Source organism: Dromaius novaehollandiae, chromosome 2, assembly GCF_036370855.1.
Source record: "Dromaius novaehollandiae isolate bDroNov1 chromosome 2, bDroNov1.hap1, whole genome shotgun sequence".
Lineage (NCBI taxonomy): Eukaryota > Metazoa > Chordata > Aves > Casuariiformes > Dromaiidae > Dromaius > Dromaius novaehollandiae.
The window spans coordinates 39,493,293-39,521,209 of record NC_088099.1 but is presented as its reverse complement, the minus strand read 5'-3'; the positions used below and the strand labels follow the sequence as shown (position 1 = coordinate 39,521,209).

The 27,917-nt window shown below is 37.5% G+C and overlaps 1 protein-coding gene across 2 annotated transcripts; it reads right to left on the bottom strand.

The window, feature by feature from the left end:
• Positions 1-283: 283 nt before the first annotated feature.
• TRA2A (transformer 2 alpha homolog) lies at positions 284-27,540 on the bottom strand. Of its 2 annotated transcripts, none has more exons than XM_064506313.1 (8): positions 27,284-27,540; positions 17,557-17,690; positions 16,292-16,391; positions 11,933-12,121; positions 2,857-2,972; positions 2,210-2,317; positions 1,426-1,493; positions 284-1,241 (listed from the first exon to the last, which is right to left on the bottom strand). In XM_064506313.1, exons 1-8 carry the CDS (start codon positions 27,317-27,319, stop codon positions 1,231-1,233), a joined length of 762 nt encoding a protein of 253 aa, XP_064362383.1. In that variant the 5' UTR covers positions 27,320-27,540; the 3' UTR covers positions 284-1,230. The 2 variants fall into 2 exon arrangements, with proteins under 2 accessions (XP_064362383.1, XP_025959636.1); XM_026103851.2 differs by having other exon boundaries at positions 16,292-16,463; positions 27,284-27,538.
• Positions 27,541-27,917: the final 377 nt, after the last annotated feature.

Here is a 27,917-nt window from a genome sequence, read left to right as displayed (position 1 = left end):
AGAGGGCAAAACTTGCCAGAAATCTAAACAAAGTCAACAGTGTTTCTCTCCTTCAACCATCTCACCATGAGTCTAGCAAGTGCCAAAGACGGCACAAGGACTATCCAATCTGCTTAGCCATCCCGTATAACTGCATGCTGCTTCTTGGGGAAAACAAGACTCCTAAAAAGATAGATAAATGCCAACTTTATTATCTGTACAGCCTATGGGCTGATTAGCCTATTTTTTATAAACCTATATACCAAGGTGGCATGTAATACAAAACAAGACAAGAAACTGCATCTCAGTGGAATTAACTTTTATTGAGGAAAAAAAGGTTTATATGTAGTTGTAGGTTTTTCCATCCATACTGTCAAACTCCAAAAAGGACTGGAAACAAAACTTGCTTAACCATTATTGCAATACCAAAAAGTTTTTTTTTTTAAATGAACAGCAAATTATACAACTAATTGCTACGTTCAATAAATAGTTTTTTCTCCTGCACTGATTAAGGGGAAATGTTCAACTGAGTATAACTAATAAAAAAAAGAAAAAAGGTTTTAACTTCAAATGTTATCCACTGTGTAGCAGTCTGGAAGCTTAATCTATAAAACACAGCCTTAATTTTCAGCATACAAGAATCTATTTTCCCGGTCAACCAAATATCAAATTTTGCTCTAGCTCAAATATTCTACACTCAAAGCAACTACCTGACAAAAAGATCCTCTGGTTCATGACTATCTAAATAAATTTGTCATTACAGAAAAGGCTCAAAAGTTGTTACTTGTTTCTCAAAGTAATGGGTAAACATCTTAACAGAAAGATTAACAAGTTACTTGGAAATGCAGGTTTATATTAAAGTATCTGAGTGTGTATATTACATATGACATGCAAGCTTTAAAAATATCAATGCTCTTCTCTTTTGATTAGTCAAGAGTCCAATTGTTTTAAAACCAAAATCAGAATGACTTCCAAAATGTATCAACACCTTGGGTTTTCTATTTAATTTTGCTTAAGATGTTTTACTACACAAAAACTACAACCATTACAATATTTAAGAGTATTATAATAAAGAGGGATGGAAAATAGGAATACTTCAACTGAAAATATGTATATTCTAAATGAATCAAAGATCTGTAAAAGAGCTGGATGGAGGGCAAGAAAGGGAGAATGGGAGGGAAAGCAGAAGGGAAGCTAATATCTGAACTTTATATTTAAAAATCACGTCCTCAACTGTAACTCTTCTGATCTTCAGTAGCGCCCTGGGAAAAAAAAGAAGATACCATTACTATAAACAAACTGTATACAACACAAACTCAGCTTGAAAATGCCCAATCAGATAAACTAGTTTTGCTGTCACATTCAGAACTGCCACTGACCAATTAATACTAGTAATAGCAAGGTTTAAGCCAGCCAAATTCTGTTTATTTATTTGCATTTACTTACTTGGACTATAGGAACGGGATCTTGATCGTGATCGGTACCGGCTATAATAAGGTGATGGTGATCGTCTCCTTTAAAGGAAATTAAAGAAAAACCCAGCAACATCCATTATGAAAGAGGTCTTATTCACACCATTTCTACAGAACAGAACCATTTCCTTAGCACTGAAAGATTTGGCCTGCATCAATGATTTCAGTTTTATTTGGCTGTGGCTTACCAGTTATTTAACAAATGCTTTTATATTTCTCCATTTGATGCTTTGCACTGTAAGATATTCCTAGACAACATTTGTTAAACCCTTAATAGCCCTGCAAGCACACAAGCTACTTTCACACATGCATACAACTCTTGTTTAACAATTTTCTCTGACACTAGGTAACTTTCAAAACAGTTAGATGATTATGAAGCATCAAGTGTACTAAAAGCATGCACAAATAAGCCTTTCTTAAAAGAGCACTATTCATTAGCTGTCTCTGGTTCTATATACAGTACGGAAGGAGTGTTCTTTTCTATTTTGCCCCCTACATTTGTAGGGCATTGCTCTGTCTCCTTCAGGTAACGAGACTGACCCTTCCCCCAACTGTTTATTGTGTAAGTGATTTACAGAAACCTTGAAGATTAAGACTACTTTAATCCTACAAAACATAATAATAATAATGAGGCTCTAACACATAGCATATATGTATGCAGAATCTTGCTACAGATGGGATAGCATTTCTGGCCACTTAACTTTACAGTTTTCCCACAAATCCATTGTTCTTACAGAAATAAACCGAAAATTAAGTACCTGTATCTGTAGTCATACTCTTCATATCTGTCATATCCTCTGTCATATCCCCTATCATAGTAAGAGTCACGGCGACGACCTGCTCCACCACCACCACCTCCTCCACTGCTGTTAGGAGGAAAAGAAAAAAGGGGGAAAAAAACCCAATCACCTAAAAAACCTTTAAGTATCTATTCTTCATCTTGATTTAAATTATTTAAAAGCTTTTTTTCAGTGTTCTTACATATAAGCACTTAAGATTATGCCATAAAATAATAATAAAACACTTAAAGAAAAGCATCTTCATAAAAAATCCACTGAGGATTTGAGCCTACCTCCCACCAAAACCAAAGACAAATGAGTATCTTAATACCTTCATTAAGCTAGATGTGTCTTAACTATGACAGATAAAAAAAATGTTTAAACAACTCCTTCAGTAAACTTTGATAAATCAAGGTACAATAAAAATCCAGTAGAATTTAATAACATGTTAATCACAATAATGCATACTTCTATATAAAATACTTTATGATAAAATAGAATTAGCAAAACTCTAAAATTTCAGAAAAACAATTAAGTGTCTGTAGTTCAATTTCTTCAGCCAGACTTCAAACTTTCCATTCAAATCAACTTTAGTCTCATTAAAAGAAAATGAGTGAACTTCTTACTGGGTTGGCCTGCCCATATAGATGCCTGGAGTGGGTGTATGTGCTCTCTTGGTGATCGAGTAATCCACCCGAATCCTCCTGCCGTCCAGCTCCATACCGTTTGCATGCTCCATTGCCTGCAGAAGACATGAGAAACAGGGACAGGGACATGAGATCTGCAAGCTACTGGTAACTATGAAAGGATAAGTACAAGACACACTATTTTCAGTCAGAAGGGCAAGCCCTGAACTTGTTTTATTCAGACTGGTTACTAGTGCCCCACTGTGGCGAATGGCTCGCCTCCGTCCCCCAGCCTGTTTGCCGGCAGTGTTACAGGACTGCACCGGGGCGCCGAAGTAATGTGACACGCAATCCCTTTTCAAGAGAGCACACTGCTAACCACTAACACAGTTGCTTTCCTTAGACTTTGTCTTCTACCCAGCAGAAAGGTAAACAGAAAGCCAAAGTAGTTTTTTCCTGCAAACTGCATCTTTCCTACCGCCATCTCCAACCCAGAGGGGACGGGTGGATTCAGAAGCTGTGCAAAGCAGTGGCTTCCTGTAGGGTGCATATGGCCGGATTACTGCTAGTCGGCTGCCATTTCATGCTCTCCCAGCCTCCTGCCATCTCCCTTACAAGGACCTACTCCAGCAGAGCTTAGTAAAATGGCGGGTTCAGACTACACGGATACCTAATTACAACCTTCCTCCCCACTCACTCTCACAATAGCAGCTAGCTAAAGCGATACACACAATGGTCTGCGCTCGAGAAGCCTGGGTCCTCAGACCCGCTCGCAGCCCATGCACACGCTCACTGGGTGTTCCAGCCCCTGCTTCTCTAGTTTTTGAATCAATACAATGGCCTTTCACAAACTCAAAATCATGAAAATAGCTTTTCAAAGGACCACAGCGCACATTTGAGAATTAGATTATAGTCATGTAACACTAACTTCAAAAAAAAAAAAAACAAAAAACACACTTATAATTTTAACAGTCAATGTTGGACTAAATTGATAGGTATTAAAATTTGCAAAGATAAAATTCTTTGGTTCTTCCACCCACTGCTTTAAGATCTCTAAAATACCAGTTCACAACACTTGGTTTGCCCAATATACAAATTATTTCCATTTCCATGTGTGGAGAAGAGACACTGTCACAACCTTGAGAGTTAAGCAACACAGCCACTTTGCTATTATTTATCTCTGAGACACAATATAAAAGGCTTAAAATATAAAAGGTGCCTCTGAGCTTAACATTTTCTTTGGTATAATAAAGAACTATTCAGAAATCTAAGCTTTTTGTAGTTTGCTAACAAGAACCTTATTGAATAAAATTATAGAAGAGGAAACAAAACTGACACCCCTATGGTTAATGTTTACATCCCCAATCTATAATTGACTGATATCCCCTAACCTATTTAATTGCACTTAATTTGCTTTAATAATGCTGTTTATATCTATACTATATCGCCACCTAGTGAGTTCTGTTCTCACTGAACAATACAGCAACTAGATATAGCTAACTGCAGGGCAGAATCAAAGAACATTTCAAGTCTTTCAATTTGCATTAAAATGTATGTTCTGACATTGAAACACGACCATTAAAAAAAACTCAAGACTAGGAAACTAAAGCCCTGTTCCACAAGGATGAACTAAATAAAAAATAAACACACACGCGTGTGCACGCCTGGAATGTAATAACCTAAAACTGAATGCTACAAAAAGCTGGCTGAAAAATTAGCTTCATGATAAAAAACACCTTTCTGGAAACATGGTAATAGGCAACGTGGCTTGAAAGGTAAGGAAATTTCTGCTTTATGGCATTTTAATGTCAGATCAACAACTTGCAGAGTAATAAACTTAGCTGACAACAAGCCAGTTCAAACCCAGACATCTGGCACATGTATCTTGTTCAGTTAAATGAATAAACACCTCTGAGAGGAAAGAGGAAGATTTATTTGACACAGGGAGCAGTACAGAGAAAAGCAACCTACCTACAAGACAGACAAGTTAATTTTGAGAGTCTTAGAACTCCCAAAAAGTGTATTACATTTCAGTGGTAGGGGGTAGTTTATAGCTACCACTCTACATGAAACCCAAAGGGCCTGGTCACAATGTCCAAAGACATACCCAACACAAAAACCTTTTTTTTTTTTTTTGGCTTTTAATAGCTGCCAATAAAAACTGCCAAATATAAATTTTTAAATAACCCAAAATCTTTACAAGGTATATAGACATACAAAGCCTTTTGCATTTTGGACTGCATTCTCCAAAGGCAGAAAGGAGAGGACTTAAGATAAACCATCATAAACCCAATATTCAGTCATTAGCAACCAGTAACTCCCTCCAAAGATGTCTTCAAATACTCTGCATCATGCTTCATGCACATCTTGACTCTTTGAAACAAAGATACTTAAGCTGCCTTCATTAGCTAAGGACTGCTGCAATATGACAAGTCTTCTTTTAAAATCTAGTTGTAGACAAGCAATGCAACAGTACAGATTTTGTATGAAGGCTTTCAAAACACACGAGTAATTTAAAAAAATGCAAAAATACCAGTAAACTTAAAATCAGATTATAATCAAGTTTGGGATTTTACAACGTTATTAGACTATCACTTTGAATTCAAAACAAACTTCAGTTTGCTTCTCTTAACTGTTATTGGGTATGCATGAAAGCTGTGTTAAAGTATTTAAATGTCAAAGAGGAAAAAATTTGCAAAGTCACTCAAACACCACAGAAAACACTTTCAGATACCGTCTAAAGGAGGAGTATATTTTCTAGATAATCAAATAAAACATTTAAGAAAAAGCCAAATTACATTTGGGTTTACACATTATACAGTACTCTTTTAGGAATCTTTAATTGTCAACAGTCCATTTTTATTTCAACATGTATTTTCTTCTAAATATCTGAATATTGTTAGAAGACTTAAAATTAGCCTGGCTTCTGCAAGATAAAGACAGTAAGCAGCAAGTTAACTAGATTTCAATAAGCACACAGTATTAGTTTTGGTTGCAAATTCTGAATGAAAAATTGACTTCATAGGCCAGAATATACACCTGTCTGTTGGCAGTCAGAAGACTGAATGGAAACTGGAAAAGACACAAGTAAGAATTCCTGGATTACTGTGTTATACTTAGGAGTAGTCTCTCCATAATAATAAAGCTTTTTCAAATTATTATCTGTAACTACTGTTAGTTTGACAAGATAAGCAGTTCTCAAACTAGAGCCATGACCTCTAGTGGCTCAAAAGAGTTACAAAGAAAACATGAAACTGAACAGAGTTCAATTTAATCTGATATTTACCACAGTATTTGGGGTTTTCCAAATGTATTAGTATTTGGGTAGAGTTAAAAAAAGAGCCTGGGAACAATGAACTTTTAATGATATGCACAAAAAAATTACAAAGGTGACTGGTATTAGCTAAGCAGTCAAGAACTCACTGAAGGAAATAAAATAACCTTTCAGTTTGTATAATGCCACAAAGTACAGCTTGAACAAGCAGACAGTGTGGGAAGTTTCTAAGAATGCAATCTGTACAGTGCTTATGGGGGAGGGGGGCTTCACTTTGCAGAGCTGTCAACATCCTTCATAAGAACTAATGTCACAGTCACTTTACATTTCTGCTACAAAAGTCCAAGTAAGATACCATTTGTATCGTACAAGCACATCAAGCTTTCATGTAATATTCTGTCTAAACTGCTTTGAATGACTTCAGTAATGTGACATCACTACAAAATTAGCAAAACACAGACTGAGTATACTTAGTAATTTGTGAGCAGTTGTTACAGCAATATTTATATACAACATGAAAGGTTTTATGTAGTCAAACACAAGCAAGTTATGTTGGAACTCATTTCTAGAGGTGTACTTCAAGATCTAAAAATAACTATGTAAAGACTTATATCCTAGGCAGTGGCATTCAAAAAAAAAAGTCCTTCCCATATTGTACTTAAATTTCACCAACAGAAAGATCCTCTTCACTGTATTATATGCATGGGACAAACAGACATAAAAGATTAGCTTTTTCCTCAGGATACTGATATCACTTGTTCAAGTTTGGATTTAATGAAGACATCCAAAAGGACATTCTGAAAAACATCCAACAGGAGGAGGGGGAGGAAAAAAAAAAAACAAAAAAAAAGAAAGAAAAACCCAACAACAAAAAACATAGCTTTTTTCACACTAACTGTAGTTTGCGAAGTTGAATCCAAGTGTCCATTTCACCTCTGAATGACAGTCAGTTTATCTACTCTAGTTTGAGGGGTTTGTAGACAATTAGAATATTGGTAATGATACACATGTATTTTTGATTTCCGAGTTTAAACATCTACTGATCATGTTTGGGTTTTTTTTTTTTTAGTACACTTTATAGTTTCAGAATCAAGAAATACACAATTTCAGAGAACTAAATGAATAACTGAATGTATGTTTCTATAAGTATTAGCAATTTGATGATATTTCAGTCTCCAGAAGCCTGTAACTTGTAATTCCAAACACGTGAGACATTCCTGTCTTCTTTTCTAGTATATCAAGGGTCCCTTGGATACCAGGAACGATACTTAAAGCATTTGTCAGACAAGCTATGGGAGAAATTTAGACCAATAGTGATGTTCCTAAACTGGCTAGCTTGCACCACAGATTAACTGTCTTGTGAATTAAGATAAAAAGACTCCTATAATTATTCTGGTCTTTAAAAATTGAATTACATGAATAGTTTTTTTTTCCCTTTTTCTGTATAACGCTTGTCTTGATTGCTAACTAACACCATTTCAGAAAAACAGTTCTGAAATATGGTCAAAAGTATAAATAGCATATAACTAGCGTTAGAAAACTGAAAATTCTGTATTACCAACATCTGTTCTAGCTAATGCTCCTCAGATGAGTTCTTGCAACAGATGCATAGTACATTCACTATAGTCTCAATTTTGAGAACTTCCACTTATATTATGACTGACTGGAAAGCAGGACTGCTGCAGGTGAAATGCCAGGTAACTGTACTAAGAATCATCACCCTAACCACAAAATGCTTTTTACTCCATATTATGACACTCTTACCAAAGACGCTTCAAATCTCTTCATTTATGTAACCTTGAGGTAAACAATCTTAGAATATTCTTAGTATACAGATTTGTATTCTTCTGTATCATAGAAAGAAATGGAAAATCCCAAACTAATAATAATGCAATGAGCAGGTGAAAATCCTTCACAGTTTAGCTAAAACACTACAAACCAAGCAGACAGTTTGGTAACAATATTGCAAATTATGAAAAAAGGATGTCAATCTATTGAAATACATCTTCAGCACAAGATGTTTACAGATCTCTTTGAACAATGTTGCAGTACTTCTCATATCTGGTTCTGAAGACTTAGCAGAAGGATGGTCAACATGATATGATACTGCAACAGACAAGGCCAAAAAGCAATTTAAAAGTATTGCTTTTCTATAAAAAATTCTTTAAAAAGAAAAACCCACAAAACACCATACCCATAGGGGAGAATATCCTTTCTTCTACAAAAAGGCACGTAAAACTTAAGTTTTTCAAACAAGCTTTTAACAAGCATGCTGAAAAGAGCACAGCAAACCTCAGGGTTTCTGGATCAATAACTGTCAAACCTCAGCATTCACTGTCTACTACATACCTCCACCAAATTTTGAACTGAAGACAGTGTCCGTGAGTTTCTTCAGTACGGGTCAGAGTATAATGAGCAAGTCAAGCGCTCTATCGTGCAAACACCAGGCCATTGCAGTAAAAGACATTTGATGGAAAAGGAACGTTCTGTCCAGACCATGAAGTTTTTTCTCAGGCTCAGCAGAGTTTAGGGGAGAGTAGAAGATTCCACAGGAAATTTCCTTCACAAAGGAAGCATGTGTCCAACTCTTTTTCTGGGTCCTGTTAAAGCGGAATGACTGAAGCTACTGTGATGCTCTGTCAGCCTCTCTAAGTAGGACTTATCGAAAACTAAACCTTGACCACTCTCTATAACCACAATGATCATTAACGACTGATTGTGACACCATCGCTGCCTTACCATTAATCTGAAGTCCTGAAAGTCCAAAACTACTTTAGCAATTAAGTGAAAATAAGCTTCACTACCCTCCACTGCTCTTTCGATATTTTATGTAGGTATGAAGAAACCAGAATGGCATCTGGATACAGAGCAGTTATACATGTAGCATATAGAAAATCCTAGAATAATACCAGTTCAACTCTACAGTGGAAGACTAATATAAATGAATGTCAAGTTCTATTTACTGATGTCCCATAAACTAACTGTAACACTGCTGGAAAACTATGCATTGAAAACAGACAAGCACTTAAGTACTCAGAGAAGAACTTAGAGGAACCTCACAAGATGGTCCTAAATTGTGGGTTAGGCCCATTATGCAGGTGTTTTTTTACTACAAACTGTAATTACATGTACCAGGTTTACCCCGGAATCATGCATCAACTTGGTAATTGGCCCCACTGAGAACAGCCGGAAATACCACCTTTTAAAGGCACTACTTTACAAGGTCAATGGATTTCCACAACACTGAGCTAGTATGTACTCAGTTTTCTTTAAACTGTAAGGAACTAGAAACTTTGTATCACTTTTCTTGAATCTTAGCAGATAGCAACATTTTAACCAGCTCAATAAGGGATCAGATCTGTAAGAAGGGTAACAGACCATGACGAAGATCTTGACAGGATCTCAACCCTACCAGAATCCACATAATCCTGCAAGTGATTGGTCTACATTAAGACAAGTTAGAGAAACTTAAACATAACTATTCACAATTCATTTGGTGCCATATTTCAATACCAACAGTGTTTGAAAGTACATCAGCTAAGAGGCTCCCTGCTATTACCTTTCTTGGAAGGACAATAGTGAAGATGGTAAGAAATCCTTAGAATTTGTCCTGTAGGATTCTATACCTATCTAATCCACGTAGGACTGCTTTAAAAGGCTGGAATTCAGCTAAACATCTACCGTTTTATATTCTCTTTATTCAGAAGTTTAGTTAGCTAGTAAGCAGTTTTTTGGTTTTTTGCATTTTTTTGTTTTTGTTTTGTTTTTGTTTTTTTTTTTTAAAGAGGAAGACTATTTACTCAGAACAAAAGTAAATAACATCTCTTCTATGCATACCCAGCTTTTCAGATTTGCATCTGTCTTCCACACTGAGAAGAATTACTTCATGTCCTTCAGCATTCCTTCTACAGAGTCTATGGCAGAGTTTCATACTCAGAGCTACAATATCCCTTTCTTCCACACTAACAGCCACTTATTGCCACCTTCAAATCTCTCTTCAAGGTCCAGGAAATCAAATCAAACCAACTTGTTTTTTTCGTCCCAAAAGGGCGGGGGGGGGGGGGAGGGGAGGAGAGAGCAAGGGATGTGGAACCTCAGAACACTTGGAATTTGCATAAAACTTAAATAATTTAGGAAAGAGGATGGGGGAAAATTTAACTGCATCCTCAATTGCGCTCCCAAGTTTTTCAGTTCCTGCTTAAGGTGCTCATCTTTACTTTTGTATTTCTGATTCTGCATGTAATTACCCATTTTTGCTTTGCATTCCACAGTCTTGTAGTATCTGCCAAGACAGCTTCCTACTAAACAGAAATTACTTTATGCTATTTACATGGAGCATTTTAAGAAATGCATGGCATCATGCATGACCACTACTCATGACAACTAAAAAATTGAATTTCTAAAGACAAACAAAAGTTGTAAAACAGACAGACAAGACTGGCACATTAATGTGACAAGTATTTTCCGAGTATTTTAGATAATAACTGTTTCACGGAAAAACAGTCACATTCTCAAAATCCTACCAAAAACAGAGTGCAAAGAAATAAGGCCAAGAAGTGGGAACTGAGTAGGCCACCCCAGTAAAACTGATAGTGTGAAAATACAGAACACTGTCTTTTCCACCTTTCACAGTTGCTTGCTCAGGATCACACCAGAAATCTGTCAAAGCTCAGAAGAGAGTCTAGCCCAACCAAGTCATCTATGAAACTTTTTTCATTAAAATGTCATCATATGGCATAGGCAATTGTAAGTTTTCATTTCTCATCCATTGTTATTAGGTCCACAGTTGTCACTCTCTCTTCCTGCAACACTAGGTGAGAAGAGTCATACCCAAGCATTAGGAATGGTACTTATCTAATGTAAAGAAAATCCAACAGCAAATCTAGAACATCTGTCCAAGACTATTCATTCATAAACAGGATGCTTGAAGTCTTTGACTCAGTTTGCCCACAAGTAAGAAACAGATAACCCTATAGTGGATGGTTACAAGTTAAGATAGTGTTTGCACAGTTCTTAAAGAACACACAATAAATGTGAGTAAAAACTCTGGCTGACTGAAGTAGTGGCTCTTAAAAAAAGAATTTGAAAAAAAGTTATAGGTGTTATCTTTACTTTTAATAGCAACTGCACCTACAATTTTCAGTATTTTTCATGGCTAGGAAAACATGCTCACAATATCCCTACATAGGTAATAAATACTGCTTGCTGTGGTGAAGCACAGTACAGGGTGCCATTCAGATTTTTTGCTTCTTCCCTTACAGATCCACTATACCACAGACAGCAACAACTCAGTTGAACTACAAAGTGCTAGTTGTCCAACTAGCAAAGTCACCAACTGAGGCACAAACCAGTACAAAAAGACTACCTTATTTTTCAAATGCATGACGACAGATTAAGAGTAGAAAATCAAAAGTAAAGAGTACCTTCAGAATTTTGATAGATAGAGGAAACTACTTCAAAAAGTAACTTCCAAAATATTTCAAAAATGCTAAATATCTCTGTTTCCCTAAAATTTACTTCCATTTTAAATGAAAAAATTGAATGAAGCGAAGCATGACCTTCATTAGTAATTCAAAGCAGGCAGCCTGGGCTGCAAATTTGCCCACAGAACCCCAACACTGAAATAGTATGCTTTATCTGTTTCACTGCTTAGAAGGGCTATGTTGTTTGAACACAATACTTTAAAGAAATCTCATTCTGACAGCTATCTAGCAAAAGCACTCAAAAACATTTCTACAAAGGTATTTGTGAAGACAACACACAAAAAGCATATCTGCCACAAGTAGTAAAGCATGACTTTACCTCTTTAGAATCATCAATTCTCTCGAAATAAACAAAAGCAAATCCTCTGGATCGTCCAGTCCGTTGATCATAAACCACGTTGACGCCAGTCAAAGGTCCGTAACGGGAAAAGACTTCACGCAAATCTCTCTCAGTGGTATACAAACTGAGACCGAACACTCCAAGACAAGTATTAGGATCTGGATTAGCCTGGTAAGACAAATGTTCAACTCCAATTAAGTTAATTAAAAACAAGCTATACCATTCTCTCATCCCATTTTCAATTACATTATAAAAAACATTTTAGCTGGAGAAAAATAATCCACTGTTTATTACAAAGCTTAATACTTTAACAGTTAACATTCCAATTTTAAGGTATTTTCAAAAAGCAACTGATTTCATGTTTTTCTAAGAATTCCAATTTCCAGTTCAGAAAAATGAAGCATTCTGATTATAAAATAGATGTAGAAAAGGAAGCTGTTTTATCACCGTTCCCCACTCGAATCACCAACAAGCTGCAGACATGATATGGAAGTCCATGCCTGAGAACAGATTAGCCTACCTAAATTCCCATCTTTGGCCTTTCTAGAAGGTCACCAGTGGTACTAAACAGTGCATGCGGCCTCCTGTTTCACATACTAAATGTATCCGAGCTACTAAACGTGGACAGCTGAATGATAACTTAGCTGCTGCTAAAACAGTTTATTTCCCCTCCCCTCAACATTTCCTATTCAACTATACTGAAAAGTCAACATTTACATTTGAAAGTTTATCTCAGTCCAGTTGTAAACTGGATGAAGATCACCTGCTTCATTCATCTACATAGTTACAAGTATTGAAGTATTCTGTGAAACAGTAACCCAAGAAGAATGCACAAATTTCTAGAGCAGGGAAATTAAATCCTTTACATATTTCACTTCAACTAAATCGAACTGAAGGGAGTCAAATAAAATTGTACAACATGCACTGCAATTCATCCTTCTACCTGATTCAGCATTTTTATATTTAGCTTTTTCCACATGCTTTGAGTTTATATAATGCCAATTGCACTGCAAGAATTATCTTGACCAAAATTAATATTTTTTCAGTTAAGCTTCTCGCACCTGTTGTACTAGAAGCAATTTAAAACAGTAGCAATATGCATAGAGATTTAATATTTCTGTTAAGATAATAACTGAAAGCTGACACAGTTGAAATTCGTATTTCAGTTTCAGACTTCTAAGCTACAATGCTCTGTAATTCATGCCTCAGAACTTGCCTTTCAATCTGACTTAATGAACAGGTTTAGCTCTTATGTCCTGTTCTTTTCCCAACCCCATTCTACAGCCTCTCAGATCAAGATGACAGTTTTTAAGTAAAACCTTGCATTTCAAAGTTTAATTCTACAACAAAGGAAAATTCTGCTTTAAAATACAGAGTCATGAAACAAATTCAGACTAAAAGCCAAGGAAAAATTCCATGGTCCCCAGCTAAAAGGGTGGAGGGGAGTAACTAAAGCAAGACAGAATTTTGAAACATACAAGTAGGTTATTAGATTTTAACTCGCAGCATGTAGACCCTGAGAAAAAGAGCCCTGAGAAACAGCCTGAAAAATATAACCAAGTAAAAACATATCTATGGGCAGAAGGCTTAAGTTCACCCTTACAGGGCTCTACGCCTCCGCAGGAAGATGCTTAGGACTCCAGAGAACAAGAGTTTGAGAACTATGGCAATAGAAAATAATTGTTGACTATGACTGAGTTAAGGACATCTTTTTCTTTATGCAAGAGCTAAAAGGTATTTGAACAGTACTCTTCTATGTAGGAAGTAGCAGTATGATGAGCAGTTCTTTTGACAAGACTGTTTCTTCTAAGAATTTTAAGACTTTGCTCACTTATTTCTAACTGAACAGGCTTAATTGGTAAATCAGCTTCTCATAATAGGAGAGGCACACCATAGCTTAGCCCTCATTATAAGAATTAGGCTTTATCTTAAAGGATCCTTTCTTTCCTCCCTCTCTCTCTGAAGATATATATATATATATATATAAAAAAATAAAAAAAGATTGCCAACAGAAATAATGCTACTGTACACAGAAAGCTCAGTAAGCATATACCATTGCAAGCCACTAGACTTCCTAAGAGCAGCACTTGGATTCAGCCAAAGATTTCTTAAGAAAAATGAAAAAATCTGATTGACACATCAAGTATCGTCTCCTGATCATGGAGACAGGAAGTGATACATCCGACTCCTTTGTTCTGTTAAATAAGGGCACGCTTACAAATGAGTGAAAGACTGATATAAAATCACAGCTTGTTGACATATTGGATTCCCCTTCCTATCTTCCACTAAGATATTGAAGAGAGATGAAATCAGTGATTTAACCAAATTCTCATACTACCTTTCTTCATTTTTACAATGCTATTTTTCAAATTGCTATGTGTTTTTCTACTTTCAGAGCTTTTGCGCAGTATGGATTGCAAAAATAAGATGCTCAGAACACCTGATCTATCTGAAGTTTGTTTCTTGTCATTGGCCAAAGTTCAAACTTCAGTTTTTAGAAATGAATTTTCTACAATTCATTATGTCAAAATGTCAAGTTGTCACTTGAAAGTTCGTATAACTGAAGTTCTTTTTCTTGCTCCCATTTATTTAGTGGCATTAAAAGCTATACACCTCATTTATGACTGAAACTCTTATGAGTGTAATCAAATTTCTCAATTTTTCAAATTACTGCTTCTACCCTTTCGAGCTCTTCTTGCTGGACCAACCCCTCCATACAAGTACTTCTGTGTTGTCCTTCTTTATATTCCCCTTAATCATGAACCCTTTTCTGAGGCAAGATGAGGTGTGCAAATTGGTTCTCGGTACTTGAGTGGCAGTTGCATCATCACTGGAAGGACTTCTACTGTGGAAGGCTAAAAGCCAGTCCTTATGTTACGTTTTTGTGCTGTCCCTCATCAGCACAGTATCCAAGCTCCTTCTACAAAGGTGAGCAGAAGTAGCAAGATCACTATCAATTTTTCTGATGCCTTTAGAACCTCTTCCATTTAGGGGATAAAAATCTGGTTGTTTAGAGTTTAGTTTTGACACTATTAGAACTATTTCTTAGAACTAATGTGTAATTCACTGTGAAAAGGACTTTAATGTTATAGAGTCATTCTCAGGCAAAAGACAGCCTTCTTCAGAGAAGGAAATATTCTTGTATTTTCTAAAATAATAAGAGTGATTCACTTGTATTTCTCCAGGAAATCTGCTAACCCTTTTAAAGTTCAGCTATTCCTGCCAATTTTTCCAAGACATTAAGTTCATGTTTGCTATACTATGATTACACATTGGGAAACATCTGCAAAAAGCATAACTATGAATGTTGCTTCACAACAGCTTAAGCAACTGTACATTAGCACTGCTGTAGTCTTGCTCTTCCACACATTCTTGTCTTCCCCCTCACACTGACATTTATCTGATTCAGGTGAGCTGCTTCACAGAGGTAAGCCTGCAAAAAAGCCACCCTCTTTTTGATATGATTAGTAAAAAGATTCAGGAAAGCTGAACCACATGGAAACTGTAAGGATCAGAAAAATACTGCAGCCCTCACAAAGGAAGAGGCAGACCTGAAGCAGCACTTATATCAGCTTGAATTGATGTGGAACCACAAGACAGACACTGAAACTCATCACAAACAGGGTCTTTGGGGGAAAGCCCTCAGAACAATATAGCACTAGCATATTAGATCTTGGTTATTTTACCTATAGTTCTTCCTGTCCGTATAGAGATACTGGGCTACTTCTCATTTAAATTTCAAGAGGCTTACTGATCCCTTTCCTAATTGTAAAATATTTTGGCCTATTAAGATTTACACATTAGCTAAAAATATAAAGGGTTTAATTTTTCAGGTCACACCAAATTCATTACTTGGAGGCATAAAATCACTAGTGACCTTGAACATAATGCAAGTTACATGCATGTCAATATGCATATGCAGTTGAGAATTTACTTCTTGTGCTCCTCTAGTCAATTTTAGGGTAGATATTTTTGTAGTTTGTCATTGTTGTTCTCCCCTTTCTGAAGGATACATATACTTGGAACTATTACCAAAAATAAACAAACAAAGCAGGGATAAGGGTTCAACTTCTATAGCACAGAGAAACAGATATCACCTTTCTGCACATACTGACTTGCAATGATGTGGTTTTCAATACAATTCTAAGTGCCTTGCTAGTCATAAACCTAAGAAATAGGTGCCCAGCTATAAGGACAAAGTTTGTTGCCCCAAAAACCAATTCCCACACCCTCCAAAGACAGAGCAGCAGGTCAGATTCAGCCTGCACATAACCTGGACTACACTAATGCAAGTAACAATTGTTTTGTCGATACTCAGCCTTGATAAACATGACATACTCTGCTGCCAGTGTGCCTTCTCCTGTTGGACATTGGAGAATGACTACGGCTCCTTCGACGACGGTATTCTGGCGTGTATGATCTGCTTCGAGAACGTCTCCTATGGGAATGAGAATGGGAATGGGATCTGGATCGAGTGTAACGTCTGTGCGAATGCCTTCTGGACCTGGATCTTCAACAAAGAGAAAGCTTTTAGTTAGGTCATATACGTACCATGTATTGAATTGTAAGCCTTACATTTCCCAGAGAAAAATCTTAAATTCATTTTATAGAGGCTCACAACAAGTAAAATAGTTTAGTTTCTTCTAAAGGAAGATGCACTTTGTGCATCTAAAGAATGCAGACCTTTAACAACCTGTCCAGTAGCAAGATTTTTAACTCAGAGAGAGAGAGCGAGCGAGCGCTTCTGGCATAAAATGAAGATTATATTCATACAATTTTCAGCAAGTTCAAGGTTTGAACCTGTGAACTCACAGTGATACAGAAGCCAGATATACCACAGCACAAAATATTGTCTCAGCTGAAAAAATGGAAAGACCTAGCAGCACTACAGTATCTACAGCTGAAGTTTGTCTAGGCTCTAAAATGATTCAAGATTAAAAAAAACTAGTTAGTTCCTAAAGTATTTCTTTGTAGTCATCCAGCCAATGATAAATTCAGTTCTGAACCAGCATCATCCTGTTAAGTTACATGCTTTCACACGGCACTATGTCCTAACAGCAGTTGTTAGCTATCTGCAAGAAGAGAAGCTACAGCATTAGGCTGAACTTTGAGATTTTACAGCAGAATGACTCTTTCTAGACTGCCCTGGTGAAGTGAACAGGAAAGATGGACTACTGCCTGTGCAGATGCATTCCTGGGGTAGAAAGGGAGAAAGGCATGTGCAGCTCCGTAAGATTAATTTAAACCTAAAGCTCCCATAAACTATGCCGCTCTCCATGCCTACTTTAAGCTATACTTTATTTTGTCTTCAAAGCCTCCAATTAAAGCATTTCTTGAACCACCCCAAGTAGTCTGTTCTACTATTTCAACAGTTATAGAGCTTACTCCCTTTATCTAACCCAGTTAGATAAAAGACTACCTTTGCTGCAATTTTTGCTTGACTTTTTTTCCCTATTTCTCTCCCTTCCCTACATATCCACTAACAGTCTTGTTAATACACCCCAGAAGAAGATTTATACTTTTCACAATGTTTCAACAACATATTTAAAAGAACAGCCATAGGTAATAATACTGAATCAACCTGAACTACTTCCTGGACATACCTTGATTTTGATCTTGATCTAGAGTGCGATTCAGAATGTTTGGAAGCCCTCGATGGACTGCGAGATCCTGACCTGCTCTCCGATTTTACACGAGCAGGACTCCCAGCTGGAGATTTTGACTGGGAGCGAGACTCCTAACAAAGAAGACAGTATTACAAATGGTATTGGTTGTATAAATGCCTAACTCCTAACATTTAAAGTACAGTAATTCTATTATATTGATTGCTCCTGAAAAACAAATGGTTAGGCAATACCCTCCAGAACAAATTTCATTTTGCTAACCCACTGTTAATATTGTATGCTCTCCTCAAATAGTTCCCTGCTTGAACTAGATCACCAATTCTCTATTAACTAAGTAATCATGCAAATTCATCTACAACTTGATCATACAGACACTGGAACATAAACCATACATTTACTTAACCTAGGACCCATTCATTCTTCCAGATTCTTTTAATTCTACTTCACTCTTGCTTTCTACTTTTCTTCATTCTTCATTGAGTTTTTCATTTTTCATACTTCGTGTATTCTTCCCCAATTCAAACAATTCATTATAGCCTTAAAAAAACATTCAAGTGCTTCTATCTGACCAATCTTCTGTTCAATTTTTTCCCCCATTCAATTTTAATTTTCTGATCTTTAATACTTTTCATTAGCCTTCTTTTATCTTGATTTATCTTCCACATTCTTGGAAAAAACTCTTCAATCTCTTCACGAACATTAACCTTAATGGAAAAAGAACATTTAGTATATTTAAGCACGTGGGGATTATAAAACTCTGCTGGAGTTCAGATGTTATCTACCAAATTGAAATGCCAGCAGGTAAAGTGCAAGAAACTACTTTATAAAACAATTAAAAAAAAAAATCTTTAAAATTGTATAAGTGTCTATGTTCTAATAACGAGCTTACTGAGTTCTCCGTGTTTTAGTATATTTTCAAAGCTACCCTCCTCCCCTTTCAGATTTTTTTTTAAGATACATAGTGTACTAAAAACTAATTAGCACAAATATATTAAAATTATCGATATCAGTAAGTGTGGTTTCCCCCCCTAAAATAACAACTTTGTACTTCTCAGTATTAAATAACCCAAATTCTACTCCTACACATTATTACTAGACACACTAAATTCAACAGAATGGCCAAATATTTCCAATCAAAACCTATCTATGCACATACTTACTCACATACTACATGCACATAGATATATGCAGGACAAATTATTTTTCTTCCTACATTTTCTTCCTCATTGTTATCCTGTTTTCCTTGCATATAACTTAATTCATATAAAGCAAGCTGTACAACAGTGTATTTCAAAGCAATCCATTAGAAGGAAAGACAGGAGACTTTTTTCTTGCATAATAATGCACACATAGAAAAATTAGGAAAACAAGCAAACAAAGAGCAGGTTAGGATTTCCTCCTGTTTTAGTGCATAATGTTTCTAGGGAGCTCAGCTATAAAAAAAATAAGAAAATGTATGCTATATACATCCGTAACTCCACAAAAAGCGTACAAAATTCCTAATGAAAAAATGTAAATCAAGTTCCCTTTCCACAAATGTAACATTTTATTCTTATTTTCATCCTTTTTCCCCCTGCTCATCCTCACTATGGTTTTTCTCATTTTGTTTCTTTTTCTGCCCATGTCTAGGTTCAGATTTTCCATCTGTTCAGTTTAAAGTACTCAAGAATTTAAGTCCTTTCCAAAGGACCTTTTCCCCACATTTTAAGACAACACATCCACCATAAATAGAACTTGAAAGATCCCTTACTAACATCACAGCTAAAGCTGTATCCACACTTCTCCACTTTACCTTGATAAAAGGACAAGAGTTATATGGAGAATGTCAACTATTGGGATGAAAGGCATGACAAACTTAACAATGAAGGCTAATTTCAAAGTTTAGCTGTGACATGTGGACCATAGTATCAAGTCTGCATTACAGGCTATCCTTATTAAACTGGCTATCCATTGATCTCAATGACTTTCACTGAAATAAAGGAGGGATACGCACTTACATATTACCAAAACATTATTTGGTATTTTTACTTTCGTATCTGAAATTCATTTAAAAAAACATTTCCTTTTAGAGCCACTAACATGCTTTTTATTTACCTCTTCTCTATTTTTGTACTCTTCATTGTTTGATAGCCTCCTTAGATCTTCCCTTTATACTTCATCCCCTGCAACAATTCCCAAATCCTCTGGGAATTATTTCCTCTCCCCTCCCTATTAAAAGTGATCAGCAATACAAAAAAGCATTTAATTTGACATCCTTCAGATTTAGAACAGATCTTTCAATAAAAAGACAAGGAATTCACCCTCCTCGGTCACTCCTTCATGAGGATACTGTGTTGTCCACATTCTTTACATTTGAAACATCACTTCTTTAACATTAAGAACTTTGGAAACTTAAGAAAAAAAGAAAACAGATACTGCACAATCTAGAAGTGTTGGGAGGTATCAAAAAAACTGAGGTCCCAAACACTCCCATACAGTATAAGAAGTTAGCTTAGTGTCCTCATCTATTCAACTGAAGCATCTTATGACATCGCACACAGGGATTCTAATAGTACCAATTATGACAATCAATCTGTATTAAGTTGCCAGAAGTGAACGTTACATCATTCCATGCAGTTAGAATCATTTGTGCTGCCCATAAAGGGCTTAAACTCACAAACATACAACTTCAAAACTGGAGTGACAGAGGTGACAGCATGAGTTCTTATACATTTCAAAACTTCCTCACACAAAGTAACTGTAGATGTAAACTGCAGCTAAAGAGAGATTACCTGTTAGCAGTTGCATACTGTGTCTGTCACTGGCAGGCAATTACATCTCATCTTCTGATGCAACATAGATCACCTAGTTATATTCTCCTACACAGCTTCAAAAGGAGAGACTAAGGGAATCACAATAATCTGCAAGAGTTTAAGGACTTAAGGATGATACTGAAAAAGTATCTATTAAGATTTATAGCAGCATGACTAGAAGCAGGGATTAAGAGATTCACAGCCTCAAGGAGTCACAAAGAGATTTTAAAGAATTTTCCTCCTTTATTTCCATATAGGGAAATAATAATGAAGATCCATCATAGTTCATATCACAGAGAGATCTGACTGTTCTGCATAAACAATTGATACCCATTCTGCAACATCAGCATAAAAATTTTAATTAAAAGCAAATTAACATTCTTTCTTAGTATGTCATCTTTGATGACAGCAAACAGACAACTGTAATAACCAAAGCATTAAAATCTCTCAATTCTGTACTGGTCCTTAAGCAATCTACAAATTCTGTCCTTTGGTCCATTTTTAACCCAGAACTAAATCTGACTACTGCTTATGAGAGAAGAAACTACAATTTCTCTCTGGATCCTCAGCATTTTTGTACCTTTCTGTTCTAAAAATCCTCACCATTTGAGGGCCACAGTTAAGACTGTTTCTTGAACTCAACTTCCCATCCCACAACTATCTGACACATGAATGTGCATTTTAATGCCTTCTGCTTTACTGTGAAACTGTCTAGCCACTACTCTCACCCTTACAAACTTACAGGCAGCTACATACTGTGACCATTTGAAACAATCTATATTCACTGTCACCACAGCCTGTAAGGTAGAGACAGACAGCTAACTACCTAACATTCTTCAAAGCAAACTTCCCTTTTGAAACAAATGCTGCACCTGCCAACTATATTTTTCCCCAAATAATAATAAAAAAACCTAACTGTATACTTCCTTAGAAGAAGAGGTGATGCATTCCTCAAGTATATAATGGGGAAGAGGATTAATGATTCCCCAGCTAAGGAGTGAAACTTGGAGCCAAAGAAATTGTAGGTGAACAGAAAATCTAAAGACAGCAGCTTCAGCTACTGATTCACTAGATAAGAATATGCAGAAGTAAAGCTGTTACAAAAAGCATTGAAGAATATTTTTCATCTCTGCTACCTTCTCTCTTCTCAGAAAGAGCAACATGGAACAAAGTGACATGGACAGGGTAGGACCCTCCTTCTCCCACGTGACCTCATGATCACATAAATTCAGTCATTAGTTGATCAACAGCTTTAGACAAGCCAGCTAAGCAAGATGACAGTCCTGTCAATATGTTTCATTCATACTGGTCCAACTATTTAAATCATATAAATGTTAGGTATAACTTGCATCAGTTATCTCCCTTATATCTCTGAAAAAAAGTGATGCTACTTTCTAATATAGTTACTTTAAGAAAAGCACTCAAAATAGTTCTATGCAGAGTAGAACTACAAGGGTCTTTTAGAAGCATTCTTTTAGAATAGACCACTCATCAGAGGGTATGATAAAAAAAAACAAAGAAAAAATAGACAGAAATGTTGTTCTTTCACATCACTCTTCTGTCCTCACATTAGTGTTCTTCATGTCTTACCATTTCAGAGTGTGACAAAAAGCATTTGTCACAAGGCTATCAAAATTTAAAGTGAGACTCTAAATAGAAAAATGAAGTTAAGTTAGGTTTTCTGTAACAATGCACAAGAAGTGAAACACGAGGGAAAAAAGAAATCCACGGAATCACACAAACTTTAGTTGCAATTCATTTGACCTTTTTAAGAAGAAATACCACCCACACATAGGGAGAAGGAAAAAAAAAGAAAAAAACAACAAAGAAAAAACAACACATACACGAGGTCTAGCAACAGTGTAAGCTAGCAAAATGGTAGTTCAGAGTTTAAAGATGCCACAAAAGACTTAGGGAAAAAAAAAAGCCCAAAGCAAACTTACAAATACATGAAGATATAAAAGTCCAACTTGATACTGGGATGGAAAAACATAAGCAATCAAAAAAATTAGAAAAATGAAATAGATGCCTACATTCACTGGATGAAACTGTCGATAATAGTGGCATCTCATTTATGAGAAAAGACAATGTTATGTTTTAAACACCATTTTTGACAGAAATCTAGCAACCTTTCCTGAAGTTCACAAGAAGTTAAATAATTTTGGTTTTAATCTATGTCCTATGCTAAAAATAAAACTAATACCTTAATAAGCCACTCTTCAATAAATATTTCAATAGTATACATAATAAGCTTCTGTATGAAAAGACAAACCCTGTGTTGTGCTATATTGAAGACAGGTAGATTTATAATGTTACCAACATTAGCAAACTCTATGCTCTTATCAGTGATATCACTCCAATAAAAAAAGAAAGAGCAAGCTTCAGCAAATAAAATTCTTGCAATTTACAATTTATCTTCTCACTGAGGCTTGAATATATGCCTGTTCAGAGAAGGGTTCTGCAGTCACTCCTTTATCACACAGGAAAGATAGGAAACAGAATTTGTTTCCAAAAAGAGCAGTCTTCCAAGCCCAGGTAATAATGTAGAATTTATTAACAGTTTCACTAAACAAAGGGGGGGGGGGGGGGAAGGCAGGTTGCCAAAAAAAGTCTCCTTTCCCATGTTTGTCATAAGAAAGCACAGAACTATCACAGCATTCTCCAAACTACTGCAGAACTAGTGAGCATAGGCAGACTGTCGTGCCTGCATTTCAAAACATATTGAAAGCAAAGTGCCTCCCTTTCCACTGAGGTGGCAGATTGCCACTATTGGAGAGTTTTAACACTACAACTACCTAAAGAGACTCCCCCCAAATTTTCTTCAAAGCAAAGAGCTGATCTTAAGATTGATCAGATTTAGGTAGCTAACATGACAACGCGCATGAAATAAAATTTTTTGAATCCAAGCTTAATGAAGAAATACAAGACATTCACAATTTATCTGGTCCAAAAGCCACTTGCATAGGCATGAACTATGCCTACTTCCTTCAACAAGATGGCTCACATGCAAAATCATGTATTTCTTTAAATATTTATTAGATTGAGATCAATGTGATAATCTGTAGGAAGCAGGAAGAGGCATCTCCTGAATAGAATCAAGGAAGACAAGAACAGAACCTGAGTTCTAAAATTGAGTTCTACTTTTCTCCTAATTTAAAGCTATAGTTTTTATGAAATTATTAATAAAACTGTATATTAATATTAGTAGAAAATTATTACACTTTTAAGATTATGGAAACCAAACTTATCAGAAGCTCAGAAAAATAACTGATCAAAGTTAGTAAGTGGGATTTCTAAAGTGCAGGTTTGTTCAGATCACAATTTCTTCAGTGTTCTGGAAAACCTTATAAAGTTACATTACAGAATATGCATCAGATGAGCAGTGTGTTATTAACAACAACTGGACAAGTATGAAAGGAAGTAAGACTCAAATCTTTGCTTAATTCTGCTTAATTTTTTTTAATTCTGACAACAATAGAAGATAAAAAAGCCTCATTTGTCTAACCAGCTCAAAAAGAACATTCAATAGTGATAAAAATCTTATGACTTCTCCAGAATTCAAGTCACTGGATAAGCAGCATGACTTAAAATCCTTTTCCTTTCTAATGTCTGTAACCTTAGCTCTAGCAAGTTCACTGTATTTCTAGTTCTTGTGTCAATCTCTTTTCATTAAAACACTTTTTTAAGGGGGGGAGAAGGGGGAGAACCATTTCTTAATATGGAACTTGAAGTGGAATCAAAAAATGCTACAAAAACAGGACAAATGTTAATTATCCTGAGCATATCTGACTAACATGTGATTTGGGGGGCGGGGGGAAAGAATCTCATTGGTGAAAGATATGAGTGAGCTCAAGAATAAAATATAATAATAATAAAATAATAATAAAAACTTTTAAAATTATTTTTACCTAACACTTAAAAAAAAAGTTTTTAAACACTGCAGATTAAGCAATCTCATTGAAAAGTTATTTCTAAGGTTATTCTAAATTTCCTCTTCCTCAGATTAAATGAAGTTATGACTTTGAAAGCGGAAATTAGAGGCAAAAAACATAGCTGGAGATAATCTTAATGCTGCTAAAAATAAGCTTTTTTTTTTTTTTTAAGTAAAAACCTGAAATTTCAAAGCATGTGCATCTAATCTTCATATCATGAAAAAAAGATGAGCTTTAAAAATTTAGCTGAACTATTAGTATTCACATACAAACAATTTTTCTTCACAAAGAGAAACAGGAAAACAGTTTATAATTAGTAACTCTTTAAAACAAAACCTTATATTTTTTGGTTACTGCTGATTGAACAAGCACCTGTATCTTGGTATCAGACTCCATCACTACTTTTGGTAATTTTCATTAGAGCCTTTTCAGGTCAACATGTGTCCGTACTAATGAAATTTAAAAGGACAAACTGAACTCCCTTACTTCTTGGGCATTTAGTTATTTAAAAGCACACCAGAAATTCAGATTAGTTAGTTTTTAAACTGAATATTTTGTGTAGGAGAGAAAGATGGGGAGGGGAGGGAAGAGGGGGCGAGGGAGGGTGACTAAGAGAACTGAAAGGGTACTTAGAATTCTCATTTGTGGCAGCTTCCAGGAAAACAGTTTTCTTAAAACATGTTTTCCAGTTTCTGCAGCTCTTTCGCCCATTGAAAATTTATGCCATACTCTCACAGATCAGTGTGCATGCACATAGTAAACTGAAGCACAAGGACATTCAGTGCATAAAACAAAACTTCTACCCAATTTGGAGAGCAGATTAAACACTAAATCCCTCCAAAAGTTACATATGCTTAATTTTATGCCTGTTAGCACTTCCAGTGAAAATGAAATACAAAATATTGCGGCCTAAAATATCACTTGCAACTTCAATTATTTTTAATAGCATAAGAAACAACAAAAATCTATTGCTTGGGAAAAAAAAACTGCTCATGGATGTTCTTAATTAGTAGAACAAAACCCAAAACTATAAATGAATTAAGTAGCTGCCATTATGTCAGTTTTATGGGGAGGAAAAAAAAAAAGTAGACAACACACTGCCACATGCTAGACTGATTAAGAAATTCAAGTATTAGTGGAGAGAAAAGAATAACTGTTTTCCAAATGGAAGCTCAACAGGGTCAGCAGTTCTCTCCAACAGGTAAATTTTCCACCACCAAAAAAGAACAAGCTAACTGAAGTAGCAGTTGCAGAAACTGCTATGCAGGACTTTTCAGACTTCACAGACTGTCAAAACATTGTTTTACTTCTACATTTGGCAGAAAAAAGCATAGAAAAATACTGAAATCAAACAGCTATACCAGCTCTGTAACATTAATAACAGATCCATCAAGGAACTTAATAAAATACTGTGTAGAGGAACTTAACACAAATATTTCTCATAAAAAAACTTCAAAGAAAATAATACAAAAGCTACAAAAAAAATTACTGTAGACTAGAAGGCTGAAGTAACAAATTAAAGAGTGGAACACAAAACATGTTCATTGCTCTACTTTTTCAGACCTAACTGAAACATAAGCCAGTATTCTCTTCACAGATTAGTCTGTTTAGCTGGAAAGAGCACAGCTACACAGCCATCTTTGTCAAAACGATCAACACAAGAACAGATTTTGTTTACCTCACCTGAGGAACCAGCAGCAGGCACTGCACAACCAAGTACAGCACTCCCAGCCTGGGGAATGTTTTTAACTAACATTACAACACGGTAATAATAATTCTGTAAAAATAATGCTCTTTCAAAATTTCACTGCTCCTTTCCCCAGGCAGTAACTCTACATAACTGCAAAGTTGCTGTCACTGGTTCATCAGAGAAAGTCACCAAAAGGATGCTCAAGTGTTCTCCTAAAGCAACTTCCTTAAAAGTCAACGGAAAATTTCCTGCAAAATTAAAAGAGTAAATGCTGGAGTGAGGACAACACACATATCTCATTTGTGTTTCAAGCAGCTTCTAATTCCTGTTTGCTCTGATCACCACACTGAGGAAAAAAAGGGAGTGAGGGGGCGGGGACGGGGAGGAAAAAAAAAGTAAGGGACTGGTCAGATGTGTAGAGAAAAGCCGCAGCAATCGGAGAGAAGAGAGAAGAAAGAGGCCTAACAAGGCTACAAAACCGCAGCAGCTTGCTGAGAGAAAGCCTTCAGTTGGATGCACAGAGTTTCAACGGTTTAACAACAACGGCCATACCTCCCCCGATGGCTTCAGGAAGCCTGACCCAAACAAGATCCCACTTGCGGGCCAACAGCAGGAGAAGCTGCGCACCTCTCACAACAGGACCCAGTCCCTTCCGTCCGCCAGTTACTCGGGCGGAGGCGTCGGCTACAGCGAGCGGGACCGCGCTCTCCCGGCCACGACCGGCACACCGGCGCTGCCCGCGGCAGAGGGGGAACGGGGAAAGGGAGCGACTCCGAAGCCTAGACCCGGGAAACAACAGAGGACCTGGACGGCTCGGGATCAAGGGAAGGAGAGGAAAAGAAAAAGGGGGCGGGGGGGGAGACGGGAAAAGATAGGCTTATAGCAGCGCTCTAAGCCTGGTTCTCCAAGAAAAAGCCTGCGCTAGCAGGATGGAGGCAAACCAGCAGCATCGGAGCTCAGCGCCTGCACCCCGAAGGAGGGGGATGGGGACGCAGAGACGTGATGGGAGAAGGAAGCGTGTGCGGGTGAAGACAGCGGAGCCCAGCTCCGGGCTGGGCCAGTTCCCCGGCCCGGTCCTCAGCGCCGGGTCGGCAGAAAAGAGGGAGACTAGGAAAGGACAGGGGAGTGAGGCGCCCACGGCCCAGTCAAGACTCGGGCGCCTGGAGGAGCCATTTTAGAGACAAGCTGCGTTGCCCCCACCTCTACCGTGCCGGAAAAAGGAGAGCGCCCCCACCCCCTTCCCCAGGCCGGGTCACCCCCTCGGCACGGCCCTGGTGGGGATGGCTACTCACCCTCCCCTCGAAGTTGTTCTCCTCCACGTCGCTCATATCGGCAGAGTCCTGGCCGCGAAGTTGGGCGAATGGGGACGCTAGTCCCAAGCAGCAACCGTACCCACTACCGCTACTGCCAGTACCGTTGCCGTTAGTATTATCACCACTAGTATCGCCGCCACCACCCTCCCGCCACAACCTCCCAACCCGTCTCCTGCAGCAGCGCAAAATGGCGCCTCCGCTTCGTCTGCGCCCGACACCGCGCGGGGGGCGGGGCCCGCCTCGGCCCGCCTGTCACAAAGGAGGCTCCGCCAGCGGGACAACGAACGCGGCTGCGACAAGCTTCGGCGAGGCCTGCCGCGCATGCGCGGCGCCCTGTGCGCGAGCGGCCGGCGGGAGGGGCGCGGCGCGCTCCGCAACGGTCGGGGAAAGCCGTTGCCGCCGCCGCGGGGAGGGGGGGGATGCCCGGCACGCCGCCCCCCCACAGCGAATTTCGGGGGTCGGGGTCGATCGAGCCGTGCGCCGGCCCCGGGGGCGCGCGCCTTGGGGCGGTGTGGGGTAACGGCCCCCGCGCGGGGAGGAGGCGCGGGCAGCCTGCGCCGGGCCTCCCGCCGCCCCCCGGCCGCCTGCGCCCCCGCCCCAGCTCCCTCCCTCC

Coding starts and splice junctions, on each gene's coding strand:
- TRA2A (XM_026103851.2), bottom strand. CDS start 27,319: ATGAGCGACGTGGAGGAGAACAACTTCGAGGGGAGG. Junction 17,691..27,283: donor AGAACAACTTCGAGGGGAGG/GTGAGTAGCCAT, acceptor CTTCTTTGTTAG/GAGTCTCGCTCCCAGTCAAA. Junction 1,494..2,209: donor GAGTATGACTACAGATACAG/GTACTTAATTTT, acceptor TTTCCTTTAAAG/GAGACGATCACCATCACCTT.